The sequence below is a fragment of the Paroedura picta genome, chromosome 5 (genome assembly GCF_049243985.1).
Source record: "Paroedura picta isolate Pp20150507F chromosome 5, Ppicta_v3.0, whole genome shotgun sequence".
In the NCBI taxonomy this organism is placed as follows: Eukaryota; Metazoa; Chordata; class Lepidosauria; order Squamata; family Gekkonidae; genus Paroedura; species Paroedura picta.
This window is the reverse complement of record NC_135373.1, coordinates 105581793-105607811: the sequence shown is the minus strand read 5'-3', so window position 1 is coordinate 105607811 and position 26019 is coordinate 105581793. Positions and strand designations below refer to the sequence as shown.

The 26019-nt window shown below is 41.5% G+C and overlaps 1 protein-coding gene across 7 annotated transcripts in view; it reads left to right on the top strand.

The window, feature by feature from the left end:
- The window catches only part of RFX4 (regulatory factor X4), a 90351-nt gene that overhangs the window by 54572 nt on the left and 9760 nt on the right, over positions 1–26019 (top strand). For 5 of the 7 annotated variants that reach the window (XM_077339698.1, XM_077339700.1, XM_077339701.1 and 2 more), the window contains 12 exons: positions 1009–1222; positions 1682–1759; positions 4090–4253; positions 6180–6280; positions 6976–7034; positions 10939–11083; positions 12580–12674; positions 13769–13886; positions 16475–16594; positions 20170–20331; positions 24481–24643; positions 25809–25947. In XM_077339698.1, coding sequence (XP_077195813.1) covers positions 1009–1222; positions 1682–1759; positions 4090–4253; positions 6180–6280; positions 6976–7034; positions 10939–11083; positions 12580–12674; positions 13769–13886; positions 16475–16594; positions 20170–20331; positions 24481–24643; positions 25809–25947 — 1558 coding nt within the window. The remainder of the gene's footprint in view (positions 1–1008; positions 1223–1681; positions 1760–4089; positions 4254–6179; positions 6281–6975; positions 7035–10938; positions 11084–12579; positions 12675–13768; positions 13887–16474; positions 16595–20169; positions 20332–24480; positions 24644–25808; positions 25948–26019) is intronic. The other 2 variants (XM_077339699.1, XM_077339702.1) reach the window with 2 other exon arrangements.

Below are 26019 nucleotides of genomic sequence, written 5' to 3'. Positions count from 1 at the left end.
CAGCCAGTCATAGTACCCTCAGGGCTTTTTTGTGATACTGCTCATGGGTGCTGAGTACCAGTACTTTTCTCCGAGTTTCTCTCAAGTAGAGGCGGATTATCCTAGTAGCATGTGCTACGAGCCATGCAGTTCCAGGGGCCCCATTGTGCTGTAGGGTTATTGTGATTACTAGGGGGTCTACTGTGTTGCTTGCAGATTAAAAGAACTCTCAAGTTCCAATGATCCCTGGAAAGGGTGCCCCACTACCGGCACCTTAAACCGAGGCTGCTCCCAAGTCCTGAGGGGTGAACTGTTAGACCATCACACAGCCTTATATATGACTGCTAGCACTTTAAAACAAAACACACACAAAAAAGCTCTGAGTATGACACATCACTTTATTGCATCTGCTTCTTGTCCTGTGTCACCCTAGCCCATTGATTTCAGTGGATTTAGGATTGCACTTGAAAGCTTCCTTGGATTTAGGATTTCAGTGGAACTAGGATTGCACTGAAAATTTACTGATAGTTGGTTCCATCTGGCTCATGGCCTTACTTACATTGGAACAAGATAAGGCTGCACTGACAGTTAGGAGAACAGGAACCATTTACCACATTGAGCAGGTTTATCAGATCTTCTAGATCCCTGTGCATTTTGCTATATATTTTGTCAGGGAGCCTTTCATAGAAGCTTCTCTCTCCCCCTGACAAAATGTATAGGGATCTGAAAGATCTGATAATAATTACTGCTCAACCTTGAATCTTGTTCCTCTTTTCTCTTACTTATTATATTGAATATCTAGATAGGGGGCAGAAACATTGGACTCTGTTCCATTTGGAATCTTTGGGCTACCATTTTAGCTGGACAGGGCTGTGAGCAGCTGGAACATTACGTATATATCTGTTGCTGAATTTGTATTCATGCATTAACTTGTAAATTAGTGCAGAGTCTGTTTGGTTAGCAGTTTCTGTCTATATTAAAGACTGAATAATTGCTTTCGGTTTTAAAGTGTGTGCTTCAACATTTCAGGTACCATTACTATGGCATTGCAGTCAAAGAAAGCTCTCAGTATTATGACGTGATGTATTCTAAGAAGGGAGCAGCCTGGGTCAATGAAACAGGAAAAAAAGAAGTAACCAAACAAACAGTGGCGTATTCACCACGCTCCAAACTGGGGACATTGCTGCCAGAGTTTCCAAATGTCAAAGATCTAAATCTGCCAGCCAGCTTGCCAGAGGAGAAGGTGATTCTAGTGAAATATCCATTGGCTCCCCCTCCCCTTATTAATGAAAGGTTGATCTAACATATGAAAAAAGAAATTACCTCTTGAGAAGTTGAAGTTATAACGCTTTAGCTTTGTTTATGAGGGATTTAGGCTACAATCCTAAAAATAGGATAGTTCCATTGAGCTCAGAACAACTTACTTTTGAATACTTTTGAATACCATTAAAAATTCCTCTTATTGTACGAGGTCTGTCCTTAATCTGTATGATAAAAAAGATATTCTTCATCACAAGTAACTGCAAAACTAATTTTTGTATGGTGTTCAGGATCATATAGTTGACCTTTAGCTGATACCACATTATTTTTTCTGTGTGGACTAAGTAAAAGAGCCCCCATTCTTACTGAGATATTTTTAATGTAAGATTAAAGCATATGTTTCCTTTAAATATTTATTTAAAAACTTCTTTTTTTCTGCCAGGTTTCTACATTTATTATGATGTACAGAACACACTGTCAGAGGATACTGGACACTGTAATAAGAGCCAACTTTGATGAGGTTTGTATAGAAACCAAGGAACAGTTAACAGCGGACATTTTTCATGGACATTTGTTCTAATCTACATTGTGGTGCTGAAGCATCTGTCACTGACTGGCTGAGCTAGATGATGTCATGGAATGTTCAGTTGCTCACAGAACTGAATCATTTATAGTCCAGCTCCTATTAGGGAAGAGAACTTGGTTAACCTCAAAACCAACCCAGGCACAGCCTAAAACTGGAGTCGATAATAGTAGCTTAAGTGTAGTCATGATAACCTATTCAATAGGACTTCTGCTGCTTCATCATTTTGCTAACTGATTGTTTTGTGGCAACTATCCTCACATGCTCACAGACTTATTACTTGATTCTGAGCCTTCAGTTTTTTGACATAGCAAATCTACCAGCTGTGTTTTTGATTGTCAGAGCAGCACTGTGCCCTGGCAGCCTTAGGAGGAGATTGGGAAGCAAGAAGCAGGAGCTGGGCAGAAGCTGAATGTTACATATTTAATCTGAGCTAACCAGCCAGATCTTTGGCAGTAAGCTTCTTGTTTGCTTAGTCTGATGTCTTGTCATTGGTAAAGCGGGACACCATTGACTGGGGGGGTTCTTGATTAAAAATTTGGTCTATATAGACCAACAAAAAATTTCATAAAACACATAGAACGCAAAAATAATATTGTAAAATATATATATATACACACACACACACACACACACACACACACACACACACACACACACACACACACACACACACACACACACACATATATATATATATATATATATATATATATATATATATATATATATATATATATATATATATATATATATATATAATTTCAACATAAGTACAATTTGCCAGGTGCCCCCATATGTCCCTACAAAAGTGGGACAATCTGGTCACCTTAGATCAGGGGGATCTCTTGGATTCTGATTGATGGCATTGTTTCACTGGGCTCAACCAAAGGCCTGGTAGAAGAGCTCCATTCTGCAGGCCCTGTGGAACGGTTTTAGTTTTGACAGGGCCCTAATATCTTCTGGGAGATCATTCCACCAGGCGGGGGCGAGGACAGAGGAGGCCCTGGCCTTGGTCAAGGTCAGACGAACCTCCCTGGGACCAGGGATCACCATTTTATTGGAGCTTGCAGAGTGTAGTGCTCTTTGGGGGGCATACATAGGGATAGGGGGCATATGTCAAAACAGTTATTTTTAATGGATTAAGCAATAAATAAGATCCCTTTTCAGTGCAGGCAGGTTCAGAGGCCTCTCCACAATAGCTCTGTATTCTCTCTCTTCTGTCTGGCACAGTCTTGCCCATGCAGTAACCACCTCTTATCAATTGGTCTTCCAAAGGTTTGTGAATATGTAAAAGCGCTCTCTGTCTGTCACCTCCATCAACATCAGTCAATCCTCCAGTGCTTTGGATGCACTTATGTAGCTCCCTCTCTGCACTGATACGTTGATAATCCTGACTCATCTTCCTCCTGTCATGTGATTGTGCTGTCATAAGAGGTCTTGTCATGTGCATGCAGCTCAGTGTTGCTTGAAGGTTTGTGACAAAGCCTGGATATGGAAAGATTGAAGACTATTAAGAACATAAAAGAAGCCATGTTGGATTAGGCCAATGGCCCATCCAGTCCAATGGTCTGTGTCACTCAGGCCTATTATGCACGGCTGCTGAAACGGCGGCATGGAGAACGCGGAGGAGGAAGAAGCAAAGCAAACCGCTTATGCACGGGATGGAATGCAACGGCGGCAAAACCCAGAGTATCCGATTATGCACACGGCTACTCTGGAGCCGCTTCTGGTTGCGCCCTGGTCCCAGGAAGCTCCACTTTCTTCTGCATCTCGCTAACGTGGCTTTTTTGGCGGCATATGTTGACTGTGCGCCCAGTTGCCACCTGCAGTGTGCATAATTAGTGATTTTAGCCACTGCTATTCCAGCCCGAATGCGGACCTTCCACTCCATGCATAATGGGTCAAAGTGGCTAAAACCCAGGTGCCATCAGGAAGTCCACCACTGTTGACCTCAAAGCACGAAAAATACTGTAGCCCCAGCAGATCCTTCTCACAAGTGGGTTTTTTTGTAATCCTTTGAATACAAAGCATTCTGTCTTCTTGCCTATCAATGGAAGACAAGTTTGTCAAAGATAAACATTCCTGATTCAGAGTCAGAATTTAAAAAATCAGAGTGAAATTGAGTCAGAGAATAAGTCCAAGTTGACCATGTGGAATGAGACAGCCTAATTCTTCTTCCTACCCTCTGAATTTATAGCTGTGGTTTTTTGCCCTAACTTGGACGTCACATTCCATTTAATCTTTATTTCTTTGTGCATTTCTAGGTTCAAAGTTTTCTTCTGCACTTTTGGCAAGGAATGCCACCTCACATGCTTCCTGTATTGGGTTCTTCCACAGTAGTAAATATAGTTGGAGTTTGTGACTCAATATTGTATAAAGCTATTTCTGGAGTTCTGATGCCCACGGTATTGCAGGCATTGCCTGACAGGTGAGAATGTTTGATTATGCTGGCATATGTGTATATGTAATTGATATGTATATAGGCACTTTAAATAGAGATATTTTCTCATGAAAGGGAAATTAGAGTTTATAAATGTATTTTATGTATAGTTTCAGTTATATATAAACCGCTCAGAGCCTTCGGGGAGGGCGGTATAAAAATATGAATGAATGAATGAATGAATGAATGAATGAATGAATGAATGAATGAATGAATGAATGTCATTAGCAATATTGCCAGTGTCAACCATCAAAACAAACAATTCCAAAGTAGGGAAAAAAGCAAGACTGTAAATCAGTAACAAAGAAGAGCATAATTGGAAGGTTGAGCATTTAGAATTTTAGATCCTACGAAGGTTGTATGGTCAAGATGGTTGTGGCTCAGTATCTGCATATTTGTATAGCATCCAATTTCTGGTTTTGATTATTTTGACATATATCCTACCCCTGTAACAGTCTACACTCCAAGCCACTTCTTTCTTCCTTCAAATCTCTGTCCCAAACTTACTTCTGCAAAGCATTTCTGGGCCAGTGCAGCTTCACTTCTTCACTGTCTTCTGCCTATTAACATAACCTATGTCTTTTGTCTTTATTTTCTGCTTCCACACTTGCACTTTTGAAATTCATGTGAAGGGTCCAGACAACATGTTACATTAAAACATTTTAATAAGAACCAAAAAAATCTGGTTTGAGAAAGTGGGACTGGAGCAGCAGCAAGTAGGGTGGGAATGCTTTCCCAACCTGCCATTTCCCTGCCCCAAATTACCGCCCCTTTCCCCAAGGTTTTCAATTAATGTTTATATTTGTATGGTAGCTGTAGGTTTGCAGCTAATGATTTCCAGAAGAGAATTTTTACTTTCCCTAAACAGCAATATCTGAAATATTAAATCCATAAATATACAGTGTAGATAGATACTATGTCACATCTATGTTTTGCACAATCCCTACCAGATTCCTGACAGCAAACAATTAATGGGGGGAAGTAATGGTACTAAACTTGAGGCTTGGGGATGGGGGAATAGAGGGCAATGCTGCAGAAGGAACACAGACCCAGAATCAGTGAAAACATGGCCACAGCTTTTATTGGGTGCAGCTGAAGGAGCATTGGTGCAGTTGGGGGATGACACCATGCAATAGCAAGACCCAATGATTTATGTGGATGCCAGCTGCTGCATGGTCCCCTTGCCACCTGGTGGTGAAGTCAGTTGGCATCCCCAAGCTGGACATTCAGCTAAGTGGCTCCACCTCCAAAACCCTTGAAGGGAGTTCCCAAACTGGGGGGGGAGTGGACACTCAGGCTGGTCCTCCACCTCAAAAGGACCACTCCAGCCTCATGGCCAGCATGCCGCTGATGTACACCATTAATGCTCTCCCTCCCCTGATTTGCAAATGGTAGCGTTGGGGTAAATCCATGCTGAGTTTAAACCAATGGTACTGCAAACAGACTTTAGCCCAGGATTATCACTTTCTTAAACTATATTTTCTATCTTCCTTTGTTTTAATGTACACATTTTAAGCATACACAATCTACATCATTCAAGCAGAATGATGTGCTAGACTCCTGTGGTAGTAAAGTAGACAGTATCATTCACCAGTGGGAAGCAGTGTTTTGAATGCTTCCCCTATGTATAGCACACCTTACAATAAAGAAAACTATCATGCTGGGGAGAAATGTTCTGTTGTTGTGGCAGCTTTCTACCGGTTTTCAGATGTTCTTAATACAGGAGAGTGCTCAGAGATATGGCCTGTGGTTTGAAATGGGTAGAGTTCATTCTACTCTCTCATTGGGCGTGCATAGATGAGACTTATAAATAGAGGCTGAGGGTGGGGGATAAAGGGAGCCATTGATCTGTCCTGCTTGTGAGCATGAATGCTAAGAAGGGATGTGGCCTTGAAATAGTGCTTTCTCTTTCAGTTTGACACAGGTGATTCGCAAGTTTGCCAAACAGCTGGATGAATGGCTAAAAGTAGCTCTCCATGACTTGCCAGAAAACCTACGAAACATCAAGTTTGAGTGTACGTATTCCTTTTGAAAGGAAAGATTTATGTTATTGGTTACAAACTTAGAAAATATTTATCTGCAGATCAATTGCTGTTGCTCTTGGTTTTGTTCACCTGGATCCAAATGCCCTCTGCTTCAGAGTCCATCATTGAAATTAGCTGAGTCATAATTAATGGATAACTCTTTTGACCAAGCTGAAAAATCCTGTTTATTGACTAGTTTATTGACTAATTGATTAAAGAACTTAGTAGACTTTGGACTGTTTGAATACAGCTTGAGGCCTCATCTCGGAAAAGGAGTTTTTGGTTAAAAATAGAGGTGATCAAATTACCCCATCTTCCAGGAAAGGGCACTACACCATTTCAGGCATACTTTATAGAAGCCAGCAGTGTACACCACCTGTTAATAGTCTGCTTTAATTCTTGAATCTCAGTTCTTCCCCTTTTAAAAGTGCTAAATTCCAATTTCTAAAATAGGCTCCTCTGCAAAAATACATCATCTCATGCATGCACACATTTCATCAAATAAGTACATGGTCATACAATTAATCTTATATAATCTGGTTGAATAAGCATTGGTATCCCAGAATCAGTGTTATGTATGGCACATATATTCATCACCAAAAGAGAAAAATATTATCCATTGTGTTGTTTGGTGGTACAAAAACAATCATTTTGGCTAACTGCATAAATATCTCCTTCTCTGACAGTATCTAGAAGATTTTCACAAATTCTTCGGAGGCAGACATCCTTAAATCATCTCTGCCAGGTATATTTTACACACTTGTCTGACTCTGATTTGATTTCTTCCATTTGCACCTGTACAAATATATTTACTTTGATTTAAACTCTTTGTGTTTAAACTCGTTGATTTAAACTCTTTGTTTTAAACTCTACATTAAACGCTTTGTGGGCAGTTCAAAAGCCAGATAAATCAATGCCCTTGAGCAGCGGTCCCCAACCTTCTTGTAGTCGGGGACCGCCTCCGAGGGTGGGATAGAGCCGGTGGCCCGGCCGCAGCAGCTGCATGTAAACGCGCATGCGCAGTTGCTGCGCATGCACGTTTTCACCACTAGGTGGCGCTAACACGCACACGCAGAGCTGCCGCCCATGCGCATTTTTGCCAGCAGTGGGCGCAAACACGCATGCACAGCAGCTCCGCCCGTGCGCGTTTGCGTCACTGGCGTGCCAGCTGCGGGGGGCAGGCGCGGCCGCTGGCGGCCCGGTACCATGGCCTTTGTGGCCCGGTACCAGGCCGCGGACCGGGGGTTGAGGACCCCTGCCCTTGAGTGTAGTGGTTAAAAGCAGTGGTCTCTAACCTGGAGAGCTGGGTTTGATTCCTCACTCCTCCACATGCGGCCACTTGGGTGACCTTGGGCCAGTCACAGTTCTCTCAAAGCTCTCTCAGACCCATTTCGTACTGGTAGTACCACACCGGGCTGCCACCGGGTATTTGGGTTGAGGCAGATTGACCTACCTCCTCCCAAGTCCATACAGGGGAGCGTTTTCCCCACTGGACCCAGTCTGCCCCAGATTTATGCCTCCAGACAAGGCAGCCGTGGTGGTGAGGTTCCATCGTGCTGTAGAGCACTGGAGACTGATTTTAATTTTTAAGAATACCCAATTCTTAAAAATTAAAATAAATGCCCCAGGTGGTTCCACCATGCTACATAGCACAGCAAAGCTGCCTGGGGCATTTTGTGTCCCTTTCGTGATGCCATAGTCATTGCTGTGGGTGGGGAGGAGCTGGACCAGGAGGAGTTGACTCTTCCTTTCCTCACAACCCAGGACCGACATAGGCTCCATTGTCCCCCAGAGCACAAAAGGGAACACGGATATATCCACATTCCCTTGCTGCAGGGCAAATGAGGGCCTGAGTCGGGCCTGGCCTCGGATAGCCCCAGCCTGGCCATGATGTCATCAGACAAGTAGTAAACTGTGGCAATTAGAAGCCACTTTGAAACTCCTTTGGGTAGTAAAAGGCAGGGTACAAAACCTGCTCTTCTCCTTCTTGGATGAATTGTTTATATTGATTTTAAAAAACATTCAGCAGAATAGCCTGGCTTTCAAGACTAGCCTGCCAGTCCCGAAAGAAAAGGCATATAGTGTTTTCTTGTGGCCTTTCTGCAGTTGTTAATTGCAGACATGGGCAAGAAGAAAAATAAGAATTGATCTACTACACTTGTAGCAGAATGAGGTGGTAGAATACTGAGGTGGTAGAATGAACAGGCTGCCCTGCCATTTTTTTTAATGCTGCCTCATGTAAAAAATTTCCTGCAAGAGTAACAGAATATTATGGAAACGTTTTAGCCCAACCAAACTGCAATGACAAGAACTTTGCACACATTAATTTGTTTATGGTTTATAACACAACATTCTGATGCAAAATGACAGATACACTTTGAGTTGGATCCAGACATCATTTTTGCTCAGTTGTGGCCAACTCCACACTTTTGTCCATGCAGGTCTCATGATCCCAAACATTGCCTTTTTATTACCAAAGAGTGTCCCTTCTTCTCTTCTTCAGTAGTTGAAAAACTGATTGGATCCAGCCCTTTGTACTTCCATTGAGGATGGCTGAGAAACAGTACAATAAAATCACTGATGTAAATACTAAGTGAAGATATGGAATTTGTTGGCATCATGATGACCTGGGTGTAAACTACATGGAGCTTTTAGTCCAGTTCCAGGTCGATTCAGTCCCTGCCGTCTATATAGAATGCGATTTCCGTTTGGATTTTGGGCGATTTAAATTTTCCTTCTGCAGCAAGAAGGATTGATCCGGAGTGACCCTACCTTTCTTGTGCGATAGAGTGCTTTTAACCCTCAATATTTTTCAAATCCGGATTGGGAAACCAAGCTCCGTGGTAGAGAACCTCTGATAGGCCACACCTGCTTATGTGACAAGCTTATGTGAGAAGCCCCTAATTTCTCTCAACTTCTGTCGGTCCTGGATTTTTTCTCACTTCTCTGCCTTCTTCGATCCTCCCCCCCCCCTCCAAGAAAAGAAAGAGGCTCCCTGCTTGGCTCCTCTCCCCCCTTCAAGAAAAGAAAGAAAGAGCCCTGGCTCCACCCCCCTTCTGAACTACCCTAACCACGTGCAGAACACTTTCCTGTTTCAATGGGGATGGGGGGAAAGAGGAAGACACGAGTTCAAAGCGATCTGGATTCAACAGGATCCACAATCGAATAAACAAAGCAAGTCTCTTTTTTAAAATCTCCTTGGAAAGGATAAAACTCACATTTGTACCCTATAGCAGTGGTCCCCAACCTTTTTATCACCAGGGACCGGTCAACGCTTGACAATTTTACTGAGGCCCGGGGGGCTTTTTGTCGAGGAACGTTGCCATCGCCTGAGCCCCTGCTCCACTTGCTTTCCCGTCGGCTCCCCTGACTTCCCGCCGCCTGCTGGGGGGTGCTGCCAGCAGCAGCTGTGCAGTGCCACACCTAGGGGGAGCCCCAGCCATGGCAGCCACTGGAGAGCACCAAAGGTGAGCCAGCGGCAGAGTGGCAGAGTGGCAGGGCAGCCTCCGAGGCAGCAGCCGGGGAGGAGGACGAGGAGGAGCTGCAGCCCGGTACCAACTGATCCAGACCGGGGGTTGGGGACCACTGCCCTATAGGATTCTTCCTCTACCCGCCTACAGTAGTCAGTCCCTGGACTTTTTTCCACATCCCTTAGATACTTGAAATAACCTGACTTTACTTGTGGCAAGAATTTTTTTTTAATTCCTGTGTTCTGTACAAAACCTAGCACATTATAAATGCAGGATCTCTAATTAGTGGTAGCAATGTCAGCATCAACTTTTTGATATGCAGGGATCCTGTTCACATTTAATTCTTTCCTCAGCATTCACTTCATTCTGTGCAAAACAGTTTTGGCACAGACTTTGGGAGAGATAGAGGTGATGCCAGTTAATCAGATAAGTCATTGTAGGGATATTCTGCACCATTCTGCATAATTTCCGAGATAATAAATATCTTAATAAAGATCTCATATGGTTACTTCCTACTACAAGCAAATAATGCTCCCCTGCCCCCCCCCCCTCTCCACCATTTCCAGGCCCTTCTCTCTTTGAGCTACCGTTTTTGATCTGATTTGGGGCCTCTGGCACTTGGAAATAAGTTCCTTCATTCCTGACATCTGATTTTGAGCATCAAAGTCATGTTGCTGTAACTCCAGCCCTACATGTTATAAATTGGTAATGTTTAGTTCGGCCCTTGTTGGAAGTGCAATTCTGGGGCTAAGCCTCATTACAGATGAAACTCTTCCTCAGTTTTAGGTAGCGGGTATGTACTTGGCGATATCTCCTCACATGAAATTAAAGTTTTAAATTCTTAATGTGAGAATGTAATCATTAAAATAGAGGAAGGAATGGACCAATTGGAGGACAAGTAAGCATACAGACTGGACCTTTCATACACTGATTGAGGGAGATGACTTAGATGCAAAAGAAAAACCACTTTATTTTCTAATAACAAATGCTATAGAACCAACAGAGAGGGTCTGTAATTTGTGGGGACTGATAGAGACCGGTTTAGAAATGCCAGCGACCCAGAACAGAGCCAAGCAGGAATCCACTTAATGAGACTCATCAAGGAAGCATATAATGGGATAAAATCTGCCTCTAAGCTAATATATCAGATGCTAACGAGTCATTTGGATTGGATTGTAGGCATCTAGAACTGTCATCCACAGTGCAGACATTACATTCCAAATGCTGGAAGACTGGAGGAATGTGGACCTTAACAGCATTACCAAACAAACGCTCTATACCATGGAAGACTCTCGAGAAGAGCACAGAAAACTCATAATACAATGTAAGAATATAAAACCAACAACTGTGAGAAAAAAAGCTTAATCATGTGTGGCTAAAGTACTCTGACTTCAGCAGAATTTCTTGCCAAACCCAAATCCATCCATTAAAAGTTGAAATAGTATTTCGGTCTCCTGTAATGATATTGTTAAACAAACATGAGCTAAAACTAAAACTCGCAACCCCAGTATTAGAAAGGCTCAGATGCTCTAGAAATGTTTCATGCAAAATGACCTGAAGCCAATTTTTTCAGTATACTGCCATGAGGATTCCCCCCCCCACCGCACCTTTACAAAAAAAATCTTTACTACAATGTTAAAAAGTTATTTATGAAAAATTAGGTGTGGGTGGGGATGTGCATTTCAATAAGCATCCTTTTCACAGATAAATCATAACACTAGTAATCTGTGTTCAGTGATCCTCAGTACCCTTAAGCAAACTCTTGCTTAAGAATATAATAGTGCCTTGCAGGATCAGAATAAAATGCACCACAGTATTTCCCCCCAATAATCCTACTGTACCATCCTGAGCAGTGTTACCATTGAAGTTGAAATGATTAGGAGGGTGTAACTCTGCCTAGGAGAGCAAGGTCTGAGTCCAGGAGCACTTTAGAGACCAACAAGAGTTGTGGCATTTAAACTTTCAAGAGTCTAAGTTGCCATTATGAGATCTACCTAGAAGGACAGGGTAAGTGACCTCCAATAGGCTTTCCAATATTCAGGTAGTGGCTGGAGGTCTCCTAGGATTGAACTGACCCTCCAGCTTGCAGAGATCAGTTCATCTGGATAAAATTGCCACTTTAGTAGATGGACTCTATGTCATTGTACTCCACTGAAGTCTCTCCCCTACCCAAAACTTGTACTCTTCAAGCTCCATCCCCAAAATCTCCAGATATTTTCCAACCTGGAGCTGGCAATCCTAGACCAGCAGTCATTATGTAGTCCTTCAGAAAATGTCTCTCATACATTTTATAGAAAATAATTTGCCTTTTAGGCATTACAAATAAATGTGCTAGTAGCAGCTATAGAAGGTATTATACAGCTGTAGTGATTTATCTGATAGGAGGGCCATCAGTGGTTCTTCTACATTCTGGATTTAAATAGCATCTTTCATGCATTTCTAAATCAATTTCATGCATGACCTTTTTTATCAAAAGGGTGAAAGTCTAGCTTAGAAGATTGACCATCATAGCTGTGTCTGTGATTTACTTACACTGCTAAAAATGGAGCCAGAAGCTCACTTTTCAATTGGTGGATCTTATTTCTTAATGATTTAAATCTGTTCTAAAAATTGATGAGTATTGATTGGGCTGGATATTGATGGGTTGATACAGAAAGAAAAGGGGGGGCATGTACAGCCATTAAACAAGTCTGCATAAAATAGTTTGGAAAATAAAATAAAGCTCTGCTAATTGACTTGTGGTTTGGTTTAGTTTGGTTTTGTGTTAACTAGAGTCTCCAGTAATTAATAATTTGCTTCATTGGGGTTTCATGTTGATAGTATATCAGGAGTTTGATCACCTTCTGGAAGAGCAGTCACCTATTGAATCGTACGTGGAATGGCTGGATTCCATGGTGGACAGATGTGTTGTAAAGGTCAGTGAAAAGAAGCTGGATCATGGGAGGTGAAGCTTGAAGTATGATGTTCATTGTCTACAGCTTGGTTAATTCCACGTGGAAGAGTGGAATTGAAGACAGCGTATCAAAGCTTATCCCAGATACAAGGTCTTTTCTCAGCTCAATGAATGATGGGATAGTGATGTCAGCAGGAATTGCTGCAAAACTGCAGTGGTGGTGCTGATATTTTCTGGAATTGAAGCACAGTTTTACCAAATATCTCTACAAGACAAATATTGCACAAATTACTACAAATGATCAATGTACTTTCTCCTTCTAAGGTTCACTTCTGTGAATATTTGTATTGGTATATTTGGAATGATGATTTTCAGGAAGAGCTATAAGAACACAAGGAGAACTGTGCTGCATCAGACCAAAGGCCCATCAAGTCCAGCATTCTGCTCACACAGTGCCTTTAGGAAGCCCATAAACAGAATGACTGCAACAGTATCCTTCTTTCTGTGCTCCTTGGCTGCTGACATAAAGAGGCATATACTGCCTTTGGTACTGGATGTATATATCTATCATGGCTAGTAGCCACTCTGCTTAAATACTTTGTAATAAATACTTGATGAACCAAACTTCACCTTCAGATCATGAACAAGGGACAGGTTAAAGAGATGCCTGTATACTTACATGTAAATAGATCCCTGTATTTTCCTTGATAAGATTTGAATTTTACATAGCTGTCTCTCACCCTGACCCTATACTTCCTGTATGTCATGGACTCTTGCCCCTGTTGCGTCTGTCCTCTTACCCCTATATAAAATGGCTGCATAGTGCAGATCCACTCATTGCATCTGAAGAAATGGGTGCTAATCCACAATATCTTTTGCTGGAATGAAACTGTATTGGTTTTTAAGGTGCCACAAGGCTTCTGTTAATTTTTACTGCAGCAGAATAACAAGGCTGCTCCTCGGTAATTGTTATCTGCTTTTGTTACTATTCATATAATAGTTACAAAACTAATTGAATTTCATTTTCCATCAAAGAAGATGTAAGTTTTTTTTGCTGGGCAGACATAAATACAATAGAGATGTATCTTTATCACATTTGTTTCTTTTTATTGGCAGGTAGCTGCTAAGAGACAAGGGTCTTTGAAGAAAGTAGCACAGCAGTTTCTCTTGATGTGGTCTTGCTTTGGCACAAGAGTTATTCGCGATATGACTTTGCACAGTGCCCCTAGTTTTGGTACTTATTTTTTATTCTAAATATTTTAGGAAGAAGTATGTAGCTCTGTAACAGAGGTCACGTTCATAAAAGATAGTCCAAAAAGAAAAAAAAAGATATGTGGGTTGAGGTTTTTTAAACTCTAGGAAAGGAGTGGTCAAGAGATTAGAGCATTGGCTGGTCACTGATGACCTTGCCTAAGACATCTCATGGGAGTCCACCATTTGATATGTCATTGAACTGTACCCTCCATACCTGTCTTGGAGTATTGCTATTAGGCTGCTCACAGCCTGAACCCTATGAAAGCCCTAGCTTGTTGCAGTTTTCATTCAGCCAGCAAGGGAGGGGAGAAAACAAAAATGACACGATGCATAATTGTTTCCATCAGTTTTCCTGCCACCTCTGTTCTAGTATCAGACTGTGAGAAGAGACTGAGTTAGCATTTTCAGCTATGAAAAAGAGACATACTGATAGAAGTAATGGAGGGACAGTTTCCATATGGTGGAGAGCAAGAATGTTTTCAGGGAGAAAGTAGAGCTATTGACCCTGGGGAAAGAGGAAGGGGAGAAGAAAGTTGGGAATTGGCCCTGCTCAGCTGCAGATTGGTCTTCCAAATTTAGGAGCCTGGTTTCAAATGCTAGATAAATTATGGAGGCTTAGTGGTAGTAGGCAAGTAACAGTGCAATCCTTAAAAAACGTTATGCATATTTACTTTGTTGGATTTAATTCTGTTTCGGATCGCAGTATAAGTATCTCTCAACTTTAGTTCAGTTTCTGGTAAAAGGAAATTAATAATTAATTAGTTTGGGTCATTAGAAGTGCAAACCACTTAGCGCTTAAAACAATGTAGAACTGTTGAATAATTTAGACACACTGAGAATATGAAATCAGACTGAGATGTACTCGACATGTGCTGGTTCTACTCTAAGTGTTCATGGCTCTCCATCCGCTGTACACTTTTGCCAAAATAAATGAAAATAGATTTTAAGGAGAGCCTGTTTTCCATATGGTTCCACATAGCTGCTGTAGCTGCCAATATAGAACAGCAATAACAGGACTTCCCTGTGGAAGGTTACTTTTTCCAAGCTCACTGGCAAGAGCCATCCCCCTTCCCTATACCCCCCCCCAAATCAGACATTAAATCAACCGCGTTGTTAAAATGTTATAGCAATCTGTGTATCAGGTTCTTTGAATTCCCAGCTTTCATTTTTAAGAAAGCAAGTCTCTAACCCCTTTCACTACGGGGATATAAGTCAAAAATCATATATTGGCAACAAAAGTGCTCAGAGGTTTGCGTTTAAAAAATGGAAGCTGAACTTTTACAGGAGTGATAGGCTCCATGAGAGCTCCCCAAGGGCTCCCTGGCCTTTCTCCTATACCCTGACTTAATGGACTCGGTCATGAGCTTTTCCTGGCATTGCCATAAAAGCAGGGAACCAGCCACTTCCATTGACTTGGGGGTGGCCTTGTGTGGTTTCCATGCCTGGGAAAAGGGGAAAAGCCTGGATGCCTGCTCCTGCCTCAAACCGCCTCCCTCAGTCCTCCTCAGGTGTGGCAGGGAGGTATGGCCAACTGATATAACTTCTGGCCCAGGTCTGGGGCTCCTCAAAGCCTGAACAATATCTCAGGAGCTCCTCCACAGTTAAAAGCTTTACAAAGGCCATTTTAGAGAACTTGATATACAGACTGAATATTGTTATAATGTCATAACAATGGGTGATTAAAAAACAAAAACCTGCTTCCCGACATCATTGCAGGGCAAGTAACCCATGTGGCAGCAACTGAATCTGTTACCTTGAGTAGTTATTGCTTCTAACATTGGGTGCCCCAGAATCCAAATGGTATCTCCACCATGGAAATACAAACAACAGCAAACAGCTCTGTTGCTCTTTAATGCTTTCAAAATGAAACCAACAAAGGGGACAAAGAGACCTGGAAGCAATTTCCAGAATGGAGGGGTGACTACAGAAAAGGACTTGCTAATGGTGAATGCTAACCTTACATCATTCTGAGAACTTAACCTGGCTAGGAACTGAGGGCTAAACTACCTGTGAGGCTGGGACCTGACTGTGTCCCTTTTGCAGACAGATGTTCCCAAGTGTACCTGGAGAGCCCTGCAGCAGGATAAATATGGCCCATCCAAGGCCATTTTTGTTTCAGGAAAGTGACATGGAAGGGTAGGCTGAAGCTCCTCCTTCCCTATGTTGCATTGCTGAGACGAATCAGACCTGATGGGCTTGGGGACATTAGCTCCCCAAGTATTTAGCTTGACCCCAACCAAATAAATGTTCTTGATTACCATGAGTTTTGTTCCAGCTAAAATGTTGAGCATCACAGTTTAGTTCCGAATTTGACATTATTAAGAGAACACTCGGGGTCACCGGGACCCAGGTTCAACTTGTCATTCTGCCAGAGTGACTTTGGTCCAGTCACGCTTTTTCACCCTCACCTACCTCATAGGGTGGTTGTCAGGATGAAATGGAGCAGGAAAGAACAGTGTTGCAATTCACTTTGAGTCCCCATTGAGGAGAAAAACAAGGTTTAGATACTGAAATAAATGCAACCATATTTAATTGATTTTTTTTTTTGCTTCTGTTATGTTATACCAGGCTCTTTTCATCTTATTCACTTGATGTTTGATGATTACGTATTATACCTGTTAGAATCACTCCATTGTCATGAAAGAGCCAATGAGCTGATGAGGGCAATGAAAGGAGAAGGTGGAACAGGTAGGTTTCTTCTGTTGCAGCTGCTTTATAATTAAGCACAAAGATAAACTAGCTTGTCCATTACAGATATATGAGCATGCAAAAGAGGGTAGCTGAGGTGAGCTAGTATTCTTCAACTGCACATTCAGAATCTTAGGATTAAACTGCTGGTGATGCTGAAAAATCTATGGATTCTTCCAGTACTCTTTACCTTTCAGCTGTGCTTGTCTCTTATTTAGATTGGAACCAGGGTGTGAGTGTTTGGGGGTGGGGGGTAATAATTCCTCCCCATTATGGTTTTACCTATCAAAACTACCCTCACTGCAATGCTGTTAATTTTGGAATGAAAAAGGGTATGTTCCATTTTCCTTTCTTTCTCAGTGTTAATGGCACCATGAGGATAGTGTATCAGAACCCTTGGTGATCCTACACTAGTAATAATCCATCCACTATGGCAGGGGTAGTCAACCTGTGGTCCTCCAGAAGTTCACGAACTACAATTCCCATGAGCCCCTGCCAGCAAATGCTGGCAGGGGCTCATGGGAATTGTAGTCCGTGAACTTCTGGAGGACCACAGGTTGACTACCCCTGCACTATGGGACTTTACCTTATCAAGATGAAACTGCTAGGAAAAGAAACATGGAACTATACCAGGGCTGCATCTAAACAGGAGACAAAAAACACTCTCCTCTTATAGCAGCAGGAAGCAGGGAGGGAGCGGGCCTGATTGGGGACTGTGCACATCCATTCTCACTCTGCTCACTTCAACTTTAACCCCAGCCTCTCTCCATTTTCACTGTTGCACCTATTTAACAGTGCAGACAAAATGGCAGTTCCAAAGGACAACCCGTATACCCTAGAAATCCCCCTTGTTCCTTTCCTTACCAAATTGTGCTGTAATGCAATAGTACAACTTGGCAGAGAACAAAAAAGCTGTTTAAAAGGCCAAAGGAAGGGTGGCAGTGTGATGGTCCACACCTTTTTGAAAGCAGAGCTTAGCTCCATTCCTCCCCTTGTAGTGGTTCAGGTCCATCTGGACAATCTACTCACAGCCACCCACAGTTTGAGAAAGGCCTATGGCTCAGTGGTACAGCATCTGCTTTTGGCATGCAAGGGGTCCCTGGTTCAATCCCTGATATCTCTTGCTATGGATCAGGTAGCAGGTGATAAAACCTCTGCCTGAATGGCCTCCAACTGAAGCCCTGGAGAGTTGCTACCAGCCTGAGCAGACAATACTGACTTTGGTTTGGTTTAGAATAAGGGAGCATCACATATGTTTGTGTGAGTGGTAGTTTTCCATTGGAGCTGCAGAAAATGAGGTTTTCCCAGGCACAAAGGGAAACAGATGAGTCATGACCAAATTGGGCACTTCTCCTGTTTACTGTGCGGGCTTCCTGCTGGCCATGTGGGAGATAAATCCCCATGTGGAAGCAGCCTAGTTGTGCTCAGAGGGAGGGAGTGCAAATTAGTACCGCAGGAAGTTGCTAATACTATTTAACATTTGTGTAGTATTGGAGTATTGGCACTGTGCTACAAAAGAATATGACCTGGTTTCTGCCCTTGTGTATTTGAAATTAGGTTAGACAGATGTGGCATTTATCTTCCTTCCAGTGACCTCAATAGGGAAGGAAAGAGATTCTACTGTACCAGTTTCCTCCTCTTTTTTACTACCTTCTTGATACTACAGTAGCATGTTATGTAGCACAAGGCTTTACTTTTTAAACCAGCTATCAGGTGATTATGTATGCCGTTGCTCAAGTACTGCATATTTCCCCCTAGCCCATGATTGTGGGTTTTATTTCTGAAGTGCCAAGAGCCAGTTATCTACTGTATCTCCAGTGGCCGATGAAGCCTGTGCAGGGATCTGACTGATATATAGACGATGAAATTAATATTAATCCAAGTGTATGTGTTAAAACTGCAAAAAGACACTTGTTATATCAACATCCATTCTCAAACCTCCCATAGCCTAAGGTTCTAATGTACCCTTTCTGTGCAAATTGCTCACATTTAGGTAATGGCTGGCTCTCTTCAGTATCTTTGTCTTCAAAAGCCCTGACCTGATTACTCTAGGCATACCCAGGCCCATTCCGCACAACGGAAAAAGTAATGTGATCGGCGCTGCATGAGCCAGCGCGACATTTTGTACGTCCTACCTTCATTTTACACTAGGGAGCCCTCCCGCTTTTGATTGATTGATTGATTTGATTTCTATACCTTCCATATGACTTAGGGCGGTTTACATACAACATGGGGGATACATGGAACAAATTAATATATAACAAAGTACGTAGTAACATCACTTAATATGTTCTGGTCCTAAACAACTGAGCAAAATGGATGTCCTGACCTATCGTTGTTAACAGTCCTGCTGGAGCCTACAAAAACTCCATGTAGCTGAGCATCCTGTTTCCTACAGTGGTCAACCAGATGCTGCCAGAAAGATCACAATCAGGGCATTAATACAATAGCTTCCCCCCCACCACCAATCTCTTCTAATTTTCATGGGAACAAAATGAATTGATGATTTGTTACTTTTACATTACTATTCCCTTCCATTTCAACAGACGTTAATTTCTCATAGCTATAAAAGTGTGATTTGGTTTACATTTCAGTTACGTTATCGACTTTGACAATAACCACAGAGCTTAATTATGAAAATCTTTTGGAACTTTCAGTCTCCCTTTTGAAATTTTATACTTGCAGTTAAATGATAACTTGGCCAGAATGATGTCCCTTGATTTACAGGCAATAAGATCACAGAATCAATAGTTTGTTTCCATCAGTGTTAGAAGGGCAAAGCACTGCAGGGCAATTTCTCTTGATGGCTCCTTTGCTTCAGGGCATCTGAAATGCATTTAATGTAAAACAATGTCTAAACAAAAGAAGACACTAAAATGTCTAAATGGTTATTGGCCCCAAGATGGTCTTCTGACTTTTCCTGTGACTGCCATATAAATGCTCTCATCAGGCAGGGTCAGAGAGGCCAGTTAAATCTAATTTACTCTCAAGTGTGTCCACTAGGACAGCTAGGGTTGCCAACTATGATCTGGGAAGTTCCTTGTTATTTGGGGGTGGTGCCTGTAGAGGGGGGATTTGGAGAGGGATCTTACCTAGAATCTTTGGAGTACCATAGAGTCTGTACCTGAAGCTACCATTTTCTCCAGAGGAACTGTTCTCTGTAATCTGTAGATAAGGCATAACTCCAGGCTCCACTCGGGGGGAAGGGGGGGCTGAAATCCTCTTGACAGTGCTACTAGAATAGAGAGAAGGACCACAGTTCTTCTGCCTTAGGTGTTGGTATCCACAGAGCCAACAGAACTATTTGTATCTAAAATAATGGGTACTGGGGCTCTCAAAACCAGTGCTGTCTGTTTTGGTAGCCCTGCATCCTAAATGCAAAAACCATGGCTGTGCTTATGCAGCAATGAGGCATGCAGCAATTTTTCAGAGCCATTTTGCTTCACGGATTCCAGCAGCTGACTCTTGGGACAAATTAAAGTCTGCTTATAGAGTTATCATTTATCATAGTGATGTGCCCCTGGGAGAGGGGAGCCAGCATGTTTTTTCAGCATCTGTTTTTCTTCTCTTTGCAGTAGAAGTAAGAGAAGAGATAATACTGACAGAACCTGTTCCTCCAAGTCCCTCCCCAGTGCCTTTCTCTCCAGCTAAATCCGCCACCTCAGTGGATATGCCATCTGCACCTTCACCTGTAAGCAATCAGTCCCCAGAGTATGTTGGCATAGCAACTACAACAGGTTGGTAAGGCTAAGGAAGACTGGCTGTTGATATACCTTTCAAAGAATAACTTTCTAGCTAAAACAGAAAATGGGGTGATGGGTACTTTGCTTATGGTGATCCAGAAAAGGGATCCTCTAATGGCCTTGATTTAGAGCAGTGGTGCACAGGGTAGGGAACTGCAGAGGAGGATGAGGAGTAGCCACTTGTATGGATAATTTGTGCCAGATCTGACAACTACCCTGTCTAAAACAGGAATACATGTTAATGGACTGAGTGAAATCCAGTTTTGGTCAAAAAGCTGAGGTTACCTAGAAATGCCTCTGAGTGTCTGAAAGATATTCTGAGAATGCCTGATAATATTAATTTCCCATGTAAAAACAAAAATGCATTTGGCTTTCATTTTAGACAAAACTTCCCTGTATTGCTCACAGAATATGAATAAAAAGTCTTATGGGGCTGCATTTAATTAAGAATTTTCAGATGCATCAAATGTCATAAAGAACTGAAAGTAACCCAGGCAGATTACTGGCTCCCTTTCTTTAACAATAGCCCTGACTTCAATGACTGTGGTAACATAGAAAAATATTCCTCCTACTCCTCCTTCAGTGCTGCCAGAACGGTAGAAAATATATCCATTGAATTTCTGTCTCATATTAAATTAAATTTGTTCATTTTAAAATGCATCCCTTGCCTTTTAATTTACACTAACATGCAAGATGGCTTAGATAAACCTTAAAAGATCCATACAAATATCCAGTTGGTATGCAGTTCTAAGGGTGGATGGAAATTATTCATTAGAGGAAGAATTTTCTGCTTCCAGACTATCAGGAACAGTTTAGAAGTGTTTTGATTTCATAAACAACATTGGAGGATGGTGGTCAGAAACATCAGCAGAACAGCTCTAAATAATTCTATAGTTCAGTGGCATGCTAGAAACCTGTTCACGATCTGAGAACATGTTCTGTCTTACTCTTACATAAAAGATCAGGGTTTCCAAGGCTCCAGCATCCCAAATCTTCATAGTGTCGGGGCAGGGCTTGATGACATCAAATTGAGCAGAAATATTAATGGTAGCTATTTCACATATTATTAACAACTATCATCCCATGAATATGTGTAGTCATAATCACATTGCTTTGAAGGGATAGACGCACACAGAAGTAAATAAGAAAAGAGATGGAAATAATGGTGTTCAACACATAAAATGCAGTTGAATTGTTGGTGCCAGGTTGCCTCCTATCTCCAGTTTACATGTTCAGTAGTTTTTACAAGCACCGAAACTTTAAAGAAGCCGCTGAGTAGCATCACAGTCAGAGTAGTTCCTCAGTGGAATAGGACCTAAAGAGGTAGTGAGCTCCCACTTACTGGCAGTCTTCAAGCAGCTGCTGGATAGGTACTTATCCTCGATGCTTTAGGCTGATCCTGCACTGAACAGGGGCTTAGACTAGATGGTCTGTATGGACCCTTCCAACTCTGATTCTCTGTACCTTCACGTTCTCACTGAGACTCATGTAGGTTATAAAGAACAGAAAGAGGGAGGGAAGTAATTATATTGCTTAAGACATCATATAAATTATTCAGTAGGACCAGGAGAACTAGCAATAATTTTGACATCCCAGCTCTGAAGTCCTGAGAATGAGACCTGTAACTTAAGTGTGAGGGCCAAAGCCTAATAATTGATTTTTTTGTGAATCCTGCAAATACTATAATTATCCATTTAGTGGATGGAACAAAAACCAGACCCATATAGATCTGAAACTCAAAAAGAAATATTTTGGTTTGAGAGATGTGAGAACCATATGACCTGCTTCAGATACCTCTTGCATGATATACTTAAGCCCTTTTTAAAAAGATCTTGCTTGGAACCTTGAAAAACTACTATGTGGGGCCCCCAAGGAAGGCAAATAAGAAATAATAACTTTTTCCATTTACAACAAAGAGAAAAAAGAAGGAATTTGGTTAATGTATTTATATGATTTTAATGCAGTCTGTTCAGGAATCTACCCAAGGTGGCTTACAAAATCCAAATAATAAAAACAAAACACTAAAAGGGATTAAGTAAAATTTAGATAGTTAAATAAACAGAGATCCCAGTTCCAACATGGAGGAAAGGTGTGTGAGTGAGTATATGGCAACAGAAAAATGGTGGCTGGACAAAGGATTAAGTTCCACCTTCATCTTTATTCTTTCTCTTCTTCAAATTGCTCATTCTCAAAACTGTTTTTCTCAGGGGGGGAAACAGTTATTAGGGTGCAGTGTACATATATGCAAGCTTTAGGGAAGCCTGCCTCGTTTATCTACAGCAGGCTTTCTCAACCAGTGTTTTGTGAAGCCCTGGGATTTCTTGATGGCCCTGGAAGGGTTTCCTGAATGGCTGGGAGTTAATTAATAAAATTTGTTAAATATTTATCAGGTGATATGACCATATATGGCATGTTGACACCCCCCCAAATGCCAATGTTGAGTTTGGAGGGGGTGGGAAGGGGAGAGGCCTTGGGTAGGCATGTACACAGCTATGCTTCCCAACCATATTCTGCACAATTGCGCCACTTATGGTTTTCAAAGCTTGAAGAATATTTCAGGGGTTTCTCAATGGTAAAAAGGTTGAGAAAAGCTGATGTACAGACTGGGGGTAATAATGCAACCTTCCCAGGTGGTTGCAATGCTGTTAAGAAAGGCTGTAGATCAGTGTCCTCCTGGATTTGATTCCCAGTATCAGCCGATAGAAGAAACTAGAATAACAGGCCTGTCTGAGGAAGAGTGCTTGCACTCGAAAGCTCACGCCTTGAATAAATCTTTGTTGGTCTTAAAGGTGCTACTGGGCTCTGATTTTATAGGACTGGGAAAGTCTTCCACCTGAGATCTTTAAGAACAACTACCAAGTCTGAATAGACAATACTAAGCTAGATGGGCCAGTGATCTGTTTCTATTTATGAAATCATATATTACGAATACAATTGAAATAATTTAAAAAGAAAAGGAGTTGAGTTTTATACCCTGCTTTTCACTACCCCAAAGAGACTCAAAGCAGCTTTTAATCGTCTGCCCTTCTCCCCACAACAGACCACCTGTGAGGTAGGTGAGGTTGGGAGAGCCCTGAGAGAATTGCTCTGTAAGAATAGCTCTAAAAGGATTGTGACTAGCCCAAGGTCACCCAGCTGGCTGCATGTGAAGAAGTAGAGCATCAAATCTAGCTCTCTAGGTTAGAAGCTGCAGCTCTTAACCACTATTCCAAGCTAGCTCTCTTAAGTGCTATAATCACTCCAGAACACTGTATAAATGCTTGGGATCTCTATCGTCGTCATCATCATTAATAATTATTCAAGAAAGTACAAAACAATGAATGCCTTGAGTACCACTGAAACTAATCTAATTTGATTCTTAAGAGGTTGTTGTATCCTTTCGGGTTTCATTCAAACACTGCTGTTGTCATCAGCATTAAGTACATAAGTTAACTATTAAGCTTGGTGCATTCCTTCTTCTGGGTACTTGCAATGGTCAAACACAAAAAAAGCAATTAAATCATTGTGCTTGACATGATAGCACATGCCATAAAGTCAAGCCATCAATAAATTGCTCTGGAGTAAAACATCTGGCAAGGCCCAGTTCCTTTTTCTTTAAATCTTCCTGTTAAGATGCTGTATCCTGAAAAGGGATAATTACAAAGGCTCGATTAATGATTGCTCAAAAGAAATCAATACTATAACAAAAGTGACGAGTAGGAAGCTGGCTCACCAGTACTGTCTTAGCCCATGATTACTCATTTATGAGCATTCTGCACTTGAAAACTTTCAAGGCTCTTTGCCAAAATCCTCTGACTTTGCGATAACTAAAAATTGTGCCTCTTTACTAGTATGCAGTCTTGTTAGCAGATGAAAATTGTGGTCAAAATGTTCCAGAATGTGATCCTAAATGCCCGCTTACAAGTACATTCCATTGAAAATCAACAAGATGTTTTGAGAAATGTGGTTAGAGCTAACACTTCTATGTTATTGAAAAATTGCTTGCCATTGCAGCTACTGTAAAAATGCCATTTTCAAATTTTAACTCTCAAAATGCAACATTTGCAGTCCTATTATTTTTGTGGAGGCCACACAATTGTTTCTCGTGTAAGCTGAGGTCTACAGAATATTTGGAAATGAATTGCATCTCTTGATTTCATTCAGGGGCAATGCAGTCTTACACGTGGTCTCTCACGTATACGGTGACAACAGCAGCTGGATCACCTGCTGAAAATTCACAACAACTGCCTTGCATGCGAAGTCCTCATGTTCCTCCTTCATCTGTTACACACAGGATACCAGTTTATCCCCACAGAGAAGAACATGGGTAGGTCCTTTGCTTTATTGTTGACTGCCTTTTTTGCAAGCCTAATCATAGACTAATTTAATAGTGATGCCTCAAATCCAAAGTGCAATTCCTGACTCAACATCTACTTTTTTGGGGCAAGGATTTATGTGCTATTTTGGATAGAAAATCCATATATTGGATGCTAAACATTTGGCCAACTTTGAATAATGCTGATAGCAACCTTAGGTGTCCACATACATGATTTCACAGAGATTTATTCAGTTTGAGAACACTCAGAAATTACTCAGTGTATTATAAAAACAAGATTTGAATTCTGTAAGCAGGGATTTGACTGTTTTTAAAAATAATGTATAATCCCTAGTGATTTCAGACCATACCTGGAATTTCTTAAGCCAGGATGGCCCAGGCTAACTGATCTCAAAAAATAAGCATTGGCCCTGGTTGTACTTGGATGAGAGACTACAGAACTAGACTTGTTCCATAGATTCAGGTAATTGCAAACCACCTGTATTTCATTTTGAAAACTCTACAGTCTTCGGGTAAATCAGCTGAGACTTGATAGCACTTTCCACCACCAATTTTAAATACATCACAAAGTGATTAATAGGGACCAGTGCTGAATACGGAATTTGGGCTTATGACAGGATACATTTCAAATGGCTTTCTGAACACAATTGAGGACTATAGAATGGGAGACAGACAGATTGGATCAAGGAACACAGTCCACTGGGAAATTTTCTTAGATAATTTCCCTTTATATGAATCATGCACTTTGCAAATGTATAGTTCATTTAAGCAAGGCTTGTGTAAGTGAACTTTCTGTTGGATTGTATTGTTAAAATAGTGGGTGCCAATTCCATTTTTTTTCTTAAAGGGAAGACTTTCTGAAGCCAGTCCTGGATGTGTCAGTCCTGGATGTGGCAAGGAAATAGGTTGAGGCTGTTCCTTCTGTAGGGGGGGAAATGATAGCTGCTAATCTGATTAAAGTCATGGACATGCTCTTTTCTCAAACGAGAAGAAACTAAAAGATGTTTAAGAGAAAGGGGATAAAAAGGTGCCTAACAAAGAGTAACAAAACCAGCATTATACTTTTATGCAATGTATAATGCAGGAATCTCGACAGAATCATATTAGATAGGGTGCTGTTTTTATAGGGTACTAAGTCTCTTCTGTGACTTTTCAGGTATAGTGGGAACTACAACTATGGTAGCTATGGAAATCAACACCCTCATCCAATGCAGAGTCAATATCCATCTTTATCACATGACACAACTATTTCTGGACCTCTTCATTACTCAGCTTATCACAGAAGCTCTTCACAGGTTAGTTTCATGTGGTTTTTTCTTGTGTTCCTCCATAGATTGTTTTATTGTTTTATTGGCTCGAGAACTGGG